This window comes from Pocillopora damicornis, chromosome 12 (genome assembly GCF_964200805.1).
Source record: "Pocillopora damicornis chromosome 12, jaPocDami1.2, whole genome shotgun sequence".
In the NCBI taxonomy this organism is placed as follows: Eukaryota; Metazoa; Cnidaria; class Anthozoa; order Scleractinia; family Pocilloporidae; genus Pocillopora; species Pocillopora damicornis.
Window position 1 is genome coordinate 5,800,743 of NC_142681.1, and position 12,332 is coordinate 5,813,074.

Here is a 12,332-nt window from a genome sequence, read left to right on the forward strand (position 1 = left end):
TTGGTCTGTGGTCCTGATTGCTGCTATTTTTTTTTAGCGGCTAGTAATGCGTCAGTCACTTCGAAGCTTAAACATTCCCCTTCCCTGAGCGACTCCCCTGGCATTTGTACTTTTGAAGATTGGCTTGTTTTACTCCCCACACCCCCCCCCCCCTCCGTCAAAATAATTGCATTCAAATGCCCCACTCAATGTTGAATGATTCTTTGTTCAATAAAAGAATGTTGTAGACTCGTTACCCTTTAACTCCTCCATTAAACAGGTGTATTATGCAGGAAAGAATTGACACTTCTAGCTCAAATGCTCCAACCCGCCTAGACAAGGTTCAAATTTCCCTATCCCCAGGCATGGATGATAATCAAATACCCATGGGTTGCCTGAGGGGGGGATGTTGAAGCTTGGAATTGATCAGCAGAGTTGCCAAAGTCTCTTTAACTTGAGGCCAGTGATATGTCTTTACTTTGAGTTCCTATTGACACCTTACAACTTTTACCATTTTTCAGAAACCAGAATTGGTTTCAAAAGATTATGATTTAATACACTTTTTAAAAGAGTGATTTATCGCGTTGTGCAAATGCAATGTAACTATTCCAAAATTAAATTAAATTTAAAGAATTTAGATATATGAAAATTCACATATTTGCACTGCGGTGGAGAGATGAAATTAGAAGATCCTCGCAGCTAAGAACACTACTGAAACTAGTAGTTGTAAATAGGACCTGAAAAAAATTCAGGCCCGTACGGGATTTGAACCCATGACCTCTGCGATACCGGTGCAGCGCTCTACCAATTGAGCTAACAAGCCAACTGGGAGCTGGTCAATGAATTGGGTACAAATAAACATCCAAGTGAATGAAAAATTTAGATATATGAAAATTCACATATTTGCACTGCGGTGGAGAGATGAAATTAGAAGATCCTCGCAGCTGAAAAAAATTCAGGCCCGTACGGGATTTGAACCCATGTTAGCTCAATTGGTAGAGCGCTGCACCGGTATCGCAGAGGTCATGGGTTCAAATCCCGTACGGGCCCGAATTTTGTCACATGAACTGAAAATTTTCACATCTTTGTATATTTTGGAACTAACATTATCATATCCTCAACCATGTAGTTATCTGCAAGCTATTCAGGCTTGAGCACATTTTTTAGGCAAAACTTTGTAAACATTTTCAATGAACGGAAGTTTTTTCCAGTAAAGGTATAAATCTCGTGATGTTGTGGTCGGCGCTATTCAGCTTAACCTCAACGTAGCTGCTGTTTAGTGTTTCCGGGTCCACTGTTACAGTTTCATAACTTTTGCATCTACATTATTCAGGTTGTAGGAAGAATCAATAAATAAATAACCTATTAAAATTTATGAATTTAGGCTGATGGTTGTATTTGGGGAGGTTTCCTTGATGAATGAATAACAAGCTGTCTGTATAAGAAAGGGGCCAAAACAAACTACTAAAATAAAACAACAGAGCCCAGTTGTAGAAAAGCGGATAACACTATCCGACGGATAATTTGCCATCCAGTGGATACCTGTTCAGAAAATGTACTGCGCTGTTCACTGGATAGCGATTTATCCAGTGGATTGGCGAAAATTAAGTTGAAGAAGAGCGGGACAATTCATTGTGTGTTACATGGAAATTAAATATCTTTATGGAGCGGGAGATGCTTCAAACATGGCGCCGTCCATGGTGCAACACCCGGATGTACTACTAGGGGGCTTTGTAAGAGATTTGTAGATTTTTTGCGTTTTTGCTCACTGGTTATTGTGATCTTGGTGTCCCCGTTACGAAGAGGAAGAAGTTGCGCCTCTTATAAAGTACTCAAATGTGTGCATTCAATCGATCAACTTGCACGTGATTTATCGTGGTCTTCCGTCGGCTTGTAAACAAATGCCAAGGGCGCAATTACAAAACGGCCTGATAAAGGGCCAACGCTCGAAACTTCAGTTTTAAAAACTCTTTATGGTAGTCAACTTATAGTACCAACTTAGGAAATTAGGGCACAAGTAATGTATGATAAAGACTTCTTTTCACCATTTCATTGTTTCCTGCTTCTTTCTCGAGGACTTGAATGCCATTTCATTTACTTTTACTCTCTAGATATCTTATTCTTTCTTCTTGTCAAGCACCCAGGCTTGCAACAAAATAATCCAGGCATTGTATCCACTATCAGAGTGGATCCAAATTCAATAATAACAGAGTAAGTTACATGGTAGTGTGTAATGGAATACTGTTCATTTCAGGGTTGCCCCAACTGTGGATAATTGCAATTCAAACTAAGAAGAATGAAGGGGTAAGTTTCTAAAGAAACTGTGGTGTTGTACGGGTGAGGGAGTATAGCCAGATAATTTTGGTTTATCAACGAAGTTAATAATGTAAATTGGGTATCATAAAAGTTCATAAAGAGTTTTAAAGCTGTCACTCTGAGCATTAGCCCTTTGTCAGAGCTAGTATTTGAAGCTCATGCTTTGTCAGTGTTAACCCTCCACATGTCAGCACCAAAACTCTTTAAAGTGACAAATTTACATTGCGTACGTAACTAATAAAACCAAAATTATAAAAGTAATAAGAAGTTGAGTTTGATTGTAAGGGTAGCTTTCAAACAATTCTTCATGTCTATCTTCTGTTTTTCTTTCATTGGTTTGGAATAAAAACTTGGTGACTCATGTACCTTCCACCAGGTCCAGCTGTCTAAAATCTCTTTGAAGTTTTTATTTTTAGTTTTCATTTGGTTTTAAGCAAAGTTTAGATTCCATTTCCATCACAATAGTTTGTGAAGCTTCATTCCTATGGAGCAGTGTTTAATGGCTTCCTAGAGAGGCTGGTCATTCAGTCCACTTGGACACTAAATGAGTTTCCCTCACTTGCAGTCAGTTACAATTAGTTGCTTTGAGTTGTCAACAACTCAATCCTTTCAATATTTGTCTGTGCTCTAAACTGCAGATGGATGATGATTGCTCTAGTTTTGGTTTTATAATAACTGCACGAACATACTGCACTTTTAGGCATATATTTATGCTATAGTTTAAACAAAGATGTGATTGAATTAATTTGAATGAGTGAGTTTCGTTTTTTTTTTCCTCTCCTCAAGGTACATTACTATTGTCTTAAATCAATAGCAACAACAACTGAAGTCTCCGCTAGTATTGCTTTTATTAGAAATATACTGGTACTCGTAGAGTAAAGCACATATTCTGGTTACAGTACCACTTACAACTTACATTACCTAGAACATTATAAGTAATATTTCCTTACTTGAGGTTATGTTATTACAACAACATATTAAAGGTAAATACAAAGTAATACTTGATAACAGATGAAGGACGTTTCTTAAAATGTAAAGCTCCATAAAGTATCTTATATTTTGCAAAAAAAAAATTGAATCTATTCCAGTCTCTTTCACCAGTTAACAAACATGAATTACTTGCTTCCTTCTCACCTACATTTCGAAGTATCACGAACTAATAACAACTATTAAGCTGGAAAGAAGTGGATATACAATGTGCAAGAAATAAATCCAAATTCCATTAAAAAAACAAAAATAAAACATGGAAGAAACCGTCCCAGGATGAAAAGAAAAAAACATTTTAAAATTCTCCTACTCTGTTCCTGTACATGTATTTTTACATTGAAACATATTTACACCTAACAGGCTTCCACTTGAGCATGACATGTGACAGAATAGTCAATACTTGTGCTCTCAAAGTTACAACTGTATAATTTACTTTCTCTTTCTTTTTTCACCGTTTCCACAACGTGTAGAAGGAATCATGTTTGTCTGTCAGTGGGCTGGTCGTCTTTCATTAAGGAAGGCTCCACTTCCTCCATGGATGCCTTTCCATCTTCATCACTGGCAAGGTACCTCCCAGTGTATTTAGACTTAATAGACATGAAATCACTATCTTTGTTCACATGTTGAAGTTCAAACATGTATTTCATTTCACCAGGCTGATGGGCACCCAACTAAAAACAAAAATATAGATCTGAATTAACAACCTAAATAAGACAGTTGTAACTTTACTGCAAGTAACACAAGACAAAATTATTGGTCAGGGTGGGGTCAAGTCATTACTACAGAACGATTCAAAGTTATTCCACAGATAATCATTTCCTACATAAAATAACTAAGAATGTAAACCAAGAAAGAGATTCAAATGGTTACTTTTTGCCCATTCTTCATGCTAAATTGTTACTTAAGTAATTTATTTATGGGAGGTTCCAATTAAAGTGATAACAATTTCATAACCACAGTAAATCACAACTCACCTGTAAAAACACCCTGTTTCCTTCGACACACAGGTAGTAATGGCTGCCATCCAAGTCATACCTTATGGTATGTGCCCCATAATTATAAGATTTTTCTATGTAAAAGACTAGAAACATGAAAATAAAAAAGTCTAACTTATTATTTGAGGTAAACTGAACTTTTTAATGTATATTTAATTTACCCTGAACCATAGTGAAGATTATTTTAGTAATGTGATCAGTCTAGTGGCATGCCGAATAATGTTTTGAAGCTGGGTTTAAAACACAGGGAACCTACAAGTTCAAAGTTTTTTTCCTGTTCTCTGACAAAAACACTTCACCAAAACTAGTTAATCGAATTTTACGTACTCATGAATTGCAAAAACAGAAAAGTTCTGTATTACTATATGGAATAGTTTTAAAACAGACGTTGCTAGTATAACTAGATTAACAAGGCCTTGTTAATGTTCACAGATATTTGGGCGTCATTTAAAGTAGTTTTGCAATTAACTCGCCGTCAAAATTGAAAACGACTGAAAAAATTGGTAGGTGTCTTTACATGTAGATTACACTTACAATAAAGTCAATCTGTAAACACATTAAGGTCCACTTGCACTTAAATCGGCATCGAGTCAGTTACATTATGCGCGATCATTTTAGACTATGCCACTTTTAACAGCTTTTCTACATGCTAACAGCCTTTGTGAGGATCACACTCTACCATAGGCCTAAATTTACCTGTTTTGTAGCCTCGATGGCTCCCAGTAAACTCTACGGGAATTTGACGACCAGGTTCGCTCTTCGGCAAATCTGCTATGAAGAGGTTTCCGCTTCTGCTAAGTCTGTGCTTGGGGATGTCCATTCGAGCGCACGCGCTGATTTCAATTGACTATCCGGGAAAGTTGAAAAAAAAACGGAACATCTTTTAGGATCTAAATCGAGCATAGCACCAGGCGACTAGAAATGAATGGCGCGGGCTTAACTCTTTAATTGAAAATTTAACTGCGTGGAATCCACGATTGAATGGGTTGGAAAGTTAAATTTATAGTAAGTTTACCGTACCTCGACCATATTTGCTTTGTGACGGGTTTTTCTCCAAGCTTGATCTGTAGTCTCTAGTTCCTCTTGATATTGATCTTTGCTAGTTGCAAATGGAATGGAAATCTTAAGAATCGGCGATCTATTTATACTAGAAATTGAGGATGTCAATTAGATGTTAATTTACACCAGGAAGTCCCCAGAGTCACGCGATCTTAGAAAATGAAAGCGTCCAATACTTAAGTGACTCGCACGGATTTCGAAATAAGCTGAGCTTTTATTGGGTAAGAATAGTTTCTATGGCTGCCAATTGAGCATACGATTGGAGATGCTCGCGATTCTGTTTCAATGAGGAGAGTGTTTTTCAAATAAGAAGAGGAAACAAGTCATGCAAGTTAGTAATCTAAAAAAATTTGTCCAAAATAGACTTTAAGAGTTATTCTAAGTTCACTAAAAGATGTGTCTTAAAGAAACTGAAAAACTGAAATTTCCTTTTTGAAAGTGATATTAGAAATTAGCCTCTCTAATTTATTTTTGTTTAACAGAAGATGTATTTTGGGATCGTCACGCAACCAGCTGCGTGACATTCAGCCCCTCCAAAGAGGGGCTGGATGTACTAGAGGGAAAAAGGATCATGTTCAATTTTGATTTTTACGCTGATTAAAACAATGGAGATTACTTTTTTTTTTTCGCAGTTAATCTAGCCACAGAAGAAGTAAAAAATTGAAATCTATGTATGTAAGACTTCAAACACCTGAAAGATGCTAGCGTGAATTCTATTTAAAAATGAAAATATTTCATTAATCCTTTTTAATTAATCTATTTACGGAATGTGGTCACATATGTAAGCTTAAGGGGCTGAATGTCACGCAGCTGGTTGCGTGACGATCCCAAAATACATAGATAAGCTTTCCGCAGAACGCTGCCTCTTACCTCGCCATTGTGTTCCTTCCTACTGCACGGCTTTGTTTTCTTCATTTTATTTCATAATTTTTATGCTTGTATTTGATGTAAAAGTAAGAAAAGAGGCTAACTACAACATAAATCGCTCTCTGAGATGAGCGAGACAGTTCATTGACGCTTGACGCTTACATGACGCCTAATTTTCATGATCGCGCGGGAGATTTATACCTGATGGCGTACCTCACTTTGGTTTGCTAGGCGTTCTTATACAATACCCAGTTACAAGGTTTGTTTTAAATTTGATATCGTTAATTCTTCACTCTTTTTTGCTGTTGAGAGGTTTTTCCGTAGTGCAGTCGTATAACAGCTACAGCCCAGGAGATTTCTTGTCATTTCCGTAGCTTTCTTAAAACTTTTTTCACCTTTTGAAATTTGGTTTAGTTTGCAATGAACAGTGATCATGACTAGAAAACCCTCTTCTCTCAACCAATCAGACTTCAAATTGAAATAAGACCAATATTGACTTGGTCTGTGGTCCTGATTGCTGCTATTTTTTTGATTGGCTGCTAATGCGTTAGTCACTTCGAAGCCTAAACATTCCCTTTCCCTGAGCGACTCCCCTGGCATTTGTACTTTTGAAGATTGGCTTGTTTTACTCCCCAACCCCCCCCTCCCCTCCGTCAAAATAATTGCATTCAAATGCCCCACTCAATGTTAAATGATTCTTTGTTCGATCAAAGAATGTTGTAGACTCGTTACCCTTTAACTCCTCCATTAAACAGGTGTATTATGCAAGAAAGAATTGACACTTTAAGCTCAAATGCTGCAACCCGCCTAGACAAGGTTCAAATTTCCCTATCCCCAGGCATGGATGACAATCAAATACCCATGGGTTGCCTGAGGGGGGGATGTTGAAGCTTGGAATTGATCAGCGGAGTTGCCAAAGTCTCTTTAACTTGAGGCCAGTGATATGTCTTTACTTTGAGTTCCCATTGACACCTTACAACTTTAACCATTTTTCAGAAACCAGAATTGGTTTCTAAAGATTATGATTTAATACACTTTTTAAAAGAGTGATTTATCGCGTTGTGCAAATGCACTGTAATTATTCCAAAATTAAATTGACATTTGTCACATGAACTGAAAATTTTCACATCTTTGTATATTTTGGAACTAACATTATTATATCCTCAACCATGTAGTTATCTGCAAGTTATTCAGGCTTGAGCACATTTCAGGCAAAAGTTTGTAAAATTTTCAATGAACGGAAGTTTCTTCCAGTAAAGGTATAAATCTCGTGATGTTGTGGTCGGCGCTATTCAGTTTAACCTCAACGTGGCTGCTGTTTAGTGTTTCCGGGTCCACTGTTACAGTTTCATAACTTTTGCATCTACATTATGCAGGTTGTAGGAAGAATCAATAAATAAATAACCAATTAAAATTTATGAATTTAGGCTGATGGTTGTATTTGGGGAGGTTTCCTTGATGAATGATTAACAAGTTGTCTGTGTAAGAAAGGGGCCAAAACAAACTACTAAAATAAAACAACGGAGCCCAGTTGTAGAAAAGCGGATAACACTATCCGACGGATAATTTGCCATCCAGCGGATAGCTGTTTAGAAAATGTACTGCGCTGTTTATTGGATAGCGATTTATCCAGTGGATTGGCGAAAAACTAAGTTGAAGAAGATCGGGACAATTCATTGTGTATTACATGGAAAGTAAATGTCTTCGAGAGCGGGAGATGCTTCAAACATGGCGCCGTTCATGGTGCAACACCCGGATGTGCTACTCGGGGGCTTTGTAAGAGATTTGTAATTGCTGCCCCAACTGTGGATAATTGCAAGTGAAACGAAGAAGAATGAAGGGGTAAGTTTCTAAAGAACCTGTGGTGCTGCACTGGTGAGGGAGTATAGCCAGACAATTTTGGTTTATCAACGGAGTTAATAATGTAAATTGGGTATCATAAAAGTTCATAAAGAGTTTCAAAGCTGTCATTCTGAGCAGTAGCCCTTTGTCAGAGCTAGTGTTTGAAGCTTGTGCTTTGTCAGTGTTAACCCTCCACATGTCAGCACCAAAACTCTTTAAAGTGGCAAATTTACATTGCGAACTTAATTAACAAAACCAAAATTATAAAAGTAATAAGAAGTTGAGTTTGATTGTAAAGGTAGCTTTCAAACAATTCTTCATGTCTATCTTCTGTTTTCCTTTCATCGGTTTGGAATAAAAACTTGGTGACTCATGTACCTTCCACCAGGTCCAGCTGTCTAAAATCTCTTTGAAGTTTTTATTTTTAGTTTTCATTTGGTTTTAAGCAAAGTTTAGATTCCATTTCCATCACAATAGTTTGTGAAGCTTCATTCCTATGAAGCAGTGTTCAATGGCTTCCTAGAGAGCCTAGTCATTCAGTCCACTTGGACACTAAGTGAGTTTCCCTCACTTGCAGTCAGTTACAATTAGTTACTTTGAGTTATCAACAACTCAATCCTTTCAATATTTGTCTGTGTTCTAAACTGCAGATGGATGATGATTGCTCTAGTTTTGGTTCTATAATATCTGCACATACATAATGCACTTTTAGCCATATATTTATGCTATAGTTTAACAAAGGTGCGATTGAATTGATTTGAATGAGTGAGTTTCGTTTTTTTTCCTCTCCTCAAGGTACATTACCATTGTCTTAAATCAATAGCAACAACAACTGAAGTCTCCAATAGTATTGCTTTTATTAGAAATGTACTGGTACTCATAGAGTAAAGCACATATTCTGGTTACAATACCAGTTACAACTTACATTACCTAGAACATTATAAGTAATATTTCCTTACTTGAGATCATGTTATTACAACAACATATTAAAGTCAAATGCAAAGTAATACTTCATAAGAGATGAAGGAAGTTTCTTAAAATGTAAAGCTCAATAAAGTATCTTATATTTTGCAAAAAAAAATTGAATCTATTCCAGTCTCTTTCACCAGTTAACAATCATGAATTACTTGCTTCCTTCTCACCTTCATTTCGAAGTATCACGAACTAATAAAAACTATTAAACTGGAAAGAAGTGGATATACAATGTGCAAGAAATAAATCCAAACTCCATTAAAAAAACAATAAAAATAAAATATGGAACAAACCGTCCCAGGATGAAAAGAAAAAAACATTTGAAAATTCTACTACTCTGTTCCTGTACATGTATTTTTACATTGAAACATATTTACACCTAACAGGCTTCCACTTGAGCCTGACATGTGACAGAATAGTCAATTCTTGTGCTATCAAAGTTACAGCTGTATAATTTACTTTCTCTTTCTCTTTTCACCGTTTCAACAAAGTGTAGAAGGAACCATGTTTGTCTGTCAGTGGGCTGGTCGTCTTTCATTAAGGAAGGCTCCACTTCCTCCATGGATGCCTTGCCATCTTCATCACTGGCAAGGTACCTCCCGGTGTATTTAGACTTAATAGACATGAAATCACTATCTTTGTTGACATGTTGAACTTCAAAGATGTATTTCATTTCATCAGGCTGATGGGCACCCAACTGAAAACAAAAATATAGATCTGAATTAACAACCTAAATTAGACATTCGTAACCTTACTGCAAGTAACACAAGACTGAATTATTGGTCAGGGTGGGGTCAAGTCATTACAACAGAATGATTCAAAGTTATTCCACAAATAATCATTTCCCACATAAAATAACTAAGAATGTAAACCAAGAAAGAGATTCAAATAAATACTTTTTGCCCACTCTTTGTGCTAAATTGTTACGTAAGTAATTTGTTTATGGCAAGTTGCAGTTTAAGTGATAACAATTTCATAATCACAGTAAATCACAACTCACCCAACTGAAAACAAAAATATAGATCTGAATTAACAACCTAAACTAGACATTTGTAACCTTACTGCAAGTAACACAAGACTGAATTATTGGTCAGGGTGGGTCACGTCATTACTACAGAATAATTCATAACCTCAGTAAATCACAACTCACCTGTAAAAACACCCTGTTTCCTTCTACACACAGGTAGTAATGGCTACCATCCAAGTCATACCTTAGGGTATGTGCCCCATAATTATAAGATTTTTCTATGTAAAATACTAGAAACATGAAAATAAAAAAGTCTAAGTCATTATTTAAGGTAAACTGAACTTTTTAATGAATACTTAATTTACCTCTGAACCATACTGAAGATTATTTAATCATGTGATCAGTCTAGTGGCATGCTGAATAATGTTTTGAAGCTGGGTTTAAAACACAGGGAACCTACAAGCTCAAAGTTTTTTTCTTGTTCTCTGACAAAAATACTTCACGAAAACTAGTTCTCGAATTTTACGTAGTCGTTAATTGTAAAAACAGAAAAGTTCTGTATTACTATATGGAATAGTTTTAACACAAAAGTTGCTAGTATGACTAGATTAACAAGGCCTTGTGAATGTTCACAGATATTTGGGCGTCATTTAAAGTACTTTTGCAATTAACTCGCTGTCAAAATTGAAAATGACAGAAAAAATCCGTAGGTGTCTTTACATGGAGATTACATTTACAATAAAGTCAATCTGTAAACACATTAAGGTCCACTTGCACTTAAATCGGCATCGAGTAAGTTACATTATGCGCGATCATTTTAGACTGTGCCACTTTTAACTTTCTACATGCTAACAGCCTTTGTGAGGATCACACCCTACCATAGGCTTAAATTTACCTGTTTTGTAGCTCCGATGGCTCCCGGTAAACTCTACAGGAATTTGACGGCCAGGTTCGCCCTCTGGCAAATCTGCTATGAAGAGGTTTCCGCTTCTGCTAAGTCTGTGCTCGGGGATGTCCATTCGAGCGCACGCGCTGATTTCAATTGACTGTCCGGGAAAGTTGAAAAAAAAAAAAAAAACGGAACATCTTTTAGGTTCTAAATCGAACACTGCACCAGGCAATTGGAAATGAATGGCGCGGGTTTAATTCTTCAATTGAAAATTTAACTGCATGGAATCCACGATTGAATGGGTTGGAAAGTTAAATTTATAGTGAGTTTACAGTACCTCGACCATAATTGCTTTATGACGGGTTTTCCTCCTAGCTTGATCTGTAGTCTCTAGTTCCTCTTGATATTGATCTTTGCTAGTTGGAAATGGAATGGAAATTTTAAGAATCAGCGATCTATTTATACAGGAAATTGAGGAAGTCAATTAGATGTTAATTTACACCAGGAAGTCCCCAGACTCACACGGTCTTCTCAGAAAATGAAAGCGTCAAATACTTGAGTGACTCGCACGGATTTCGAAATAAGCTGAGCGTTTATCGGGTGAGAATAGTTTCTATGGCTGCCAATTGAGCATACGATTGGAAATGCTCGCGATTCTGTTTCAATGAGGAGAGTGTTTTTCAAATAATAAGAGAAAACAAGTCACGCAAGTTAGTAATCTAAAAAAAATTTGTCCAAAATAGACTTTTAGAGTTATTCTAAGTTGACTTAAAGATGTGTCTTTAAGAAACTGAAAAACTGAAATTTCCTTTTTGAAAGTGATATTAGAAATTAGCCTCTCTAATTTATTCTTGTTTAACAGAAGATGTACTTTGGGATCGTCACGCAACCAGCTGCGTGACAGTCAGACCCCTCCAAAGAGTGGAATGTTGTACAGGGCAAAAGGATCATGTTCAATTCCGATTTTTAGGCGCTAAATAAAACAATGGAGATGACTTTTTTTTTTCGCAGTAAATCTAGCCACAGAAGAAGTAAAAAATTGAAATCTATGTATGGAAGATTTCAAACACCTGAAAGATGCTAGAGTGAATTCTGTTTGAAAATATTTCATTAATCCTTTTTACTTAATCTATTTACGGAATGTGGTCATATATGATATTCCAATTTCGCTCTCTTACGATTGAGACTAAGAGACTAGTTTGTAAAAGCAGTAAGGTAATGCATAATGTTACAATGGGAATGTTTTCAAGTCAGGTTTTTCAAAAATTTAAGAACACGTTCCTCGCTACGAAGAATAATTCAACGGGGTAGATGAAATCTTTAATTCGGCATTTTGACAGGGAAGGGCCTCTGATCCAAGTTAAGCCAAAATTTTGCAAGTCTACTGTGCTCACTTAACAGTTTTTCTGGTAATTCGACTTGACCTGATTGAAGGAACTATCAACAAGATGGCATTTGT

The 12,332-nt window shown here is 36.4% G+C and overlaps 2 protein-coding genes and 2 long non-coding RNA genes across 4 annotated transcripts; 2 read left to right on the forward strand and 2 right to left on the reverse strand.

The window, feature by feature from the left end:
* Nucleotides 1-1,648: 1,648 nt before the first annotated feature.
* Nucleotides 1,649-11,867, forward strand: LOC149036207 (uncharacterized). The gene is made up of 3 exons (XR_016181737.1): nt 1,649-1,712; nt 2,234-2,283; nt 11,736-11,867. It is a non-coding gene; the product is annotated as an uncharacterized LOC149036207 (long non-coding RNA).
* LOC149036208 (uncharacterized) lies at nt 3,125-6,214 on the reverse strand. Its single transcript, XM_089189915.1, has 5 exons — nt 6,207-6,214; nt 5,298-5,424; nt 4,974-5,124; nt 4,257-4,363; nt 3,125-3,953 (listed from the first exon to the last, which is right to left on the reverse strand). The coding sequence occupies exons 1-5, from the start codon at nt 6,212-6,214 to the stop codon at nt 3,759-3,761; spliced, it is 588 nt and encodes a 195-aa protein (XP_089046041.1). The 3' UTR covers nt 3,125-3,758.
* Nucleotides 7,906-9,126, forward strand: LOC149036209 (uncharacterized). Its single transcript, XR_016181736.1, has 2 exons — nt 7,906-8,045; nt 8,841-9,126. It is a non-coding gene; the product is annotated as an uncharacterized LOC149036209 (long non-coding RNA).
* LOC149036210 (uncharacterized) lies at nt 8,879-11,395 on the reverse strand. Its single transcript, XM_089189590.1, has 4 exons — nt 11,211-11,395; nt 10,880-11,030; nt 10,168-10,274; nt 8,879-9,714 (listed from the first exon to the last, which is right to left on the reverse strand). The coding sequence occupies exons 1-4, from the start codon at nt 11,217-11,219 to the stop codon at nt 9,397-9,399; spliced, it is 585 nt and encodes a 194-aa protein (XP_089045716.1). The 5' UTR covers nt 11,220-11,395; the 3' UTR covers nt 8,879-9,396.
* Nucleotides 11,868-12,332: the final 465 nt, after the last annotated feature.

Excerpts from the sequence above, each read along its gene's own strand:
- LOC149036208 (XM_089189915.1), bottom strand. Across the intron at positions 5,125-5,297 it reads ACAAAGCAAATATGGTCGAG|TCAATTGAAATCAGCGCGTG; the intron begins GTACGGTAAACT and ends TTTCCCGGATAG. Across the intron at positions 4,364-4,973 it reads CCATCGAGGCTACAAAACAG|TCTTTTACATAGAAAAATCT; the intron begins GTAAATTTAGGC and ends TCATGTTTCTAG.
- LOC149036210 (XM_089189590.1), bottom strand. Across the intron at positions 10,275-10,879 it reads CCATCGGAGCTACAAAACAG|TATTTTACATAGAAAAATCT; the intron begins GTAAATTTAAGC and ends TCATGTTTCTAG. Across the intron at positions 9,715-10,167 it reads GAAACAGGGTGTTTTTACAG|TTGGGTGCCCATCAGCCTGA; the intron begins GTGAGTTGTGAT and ends TTTTGTTTTCAG.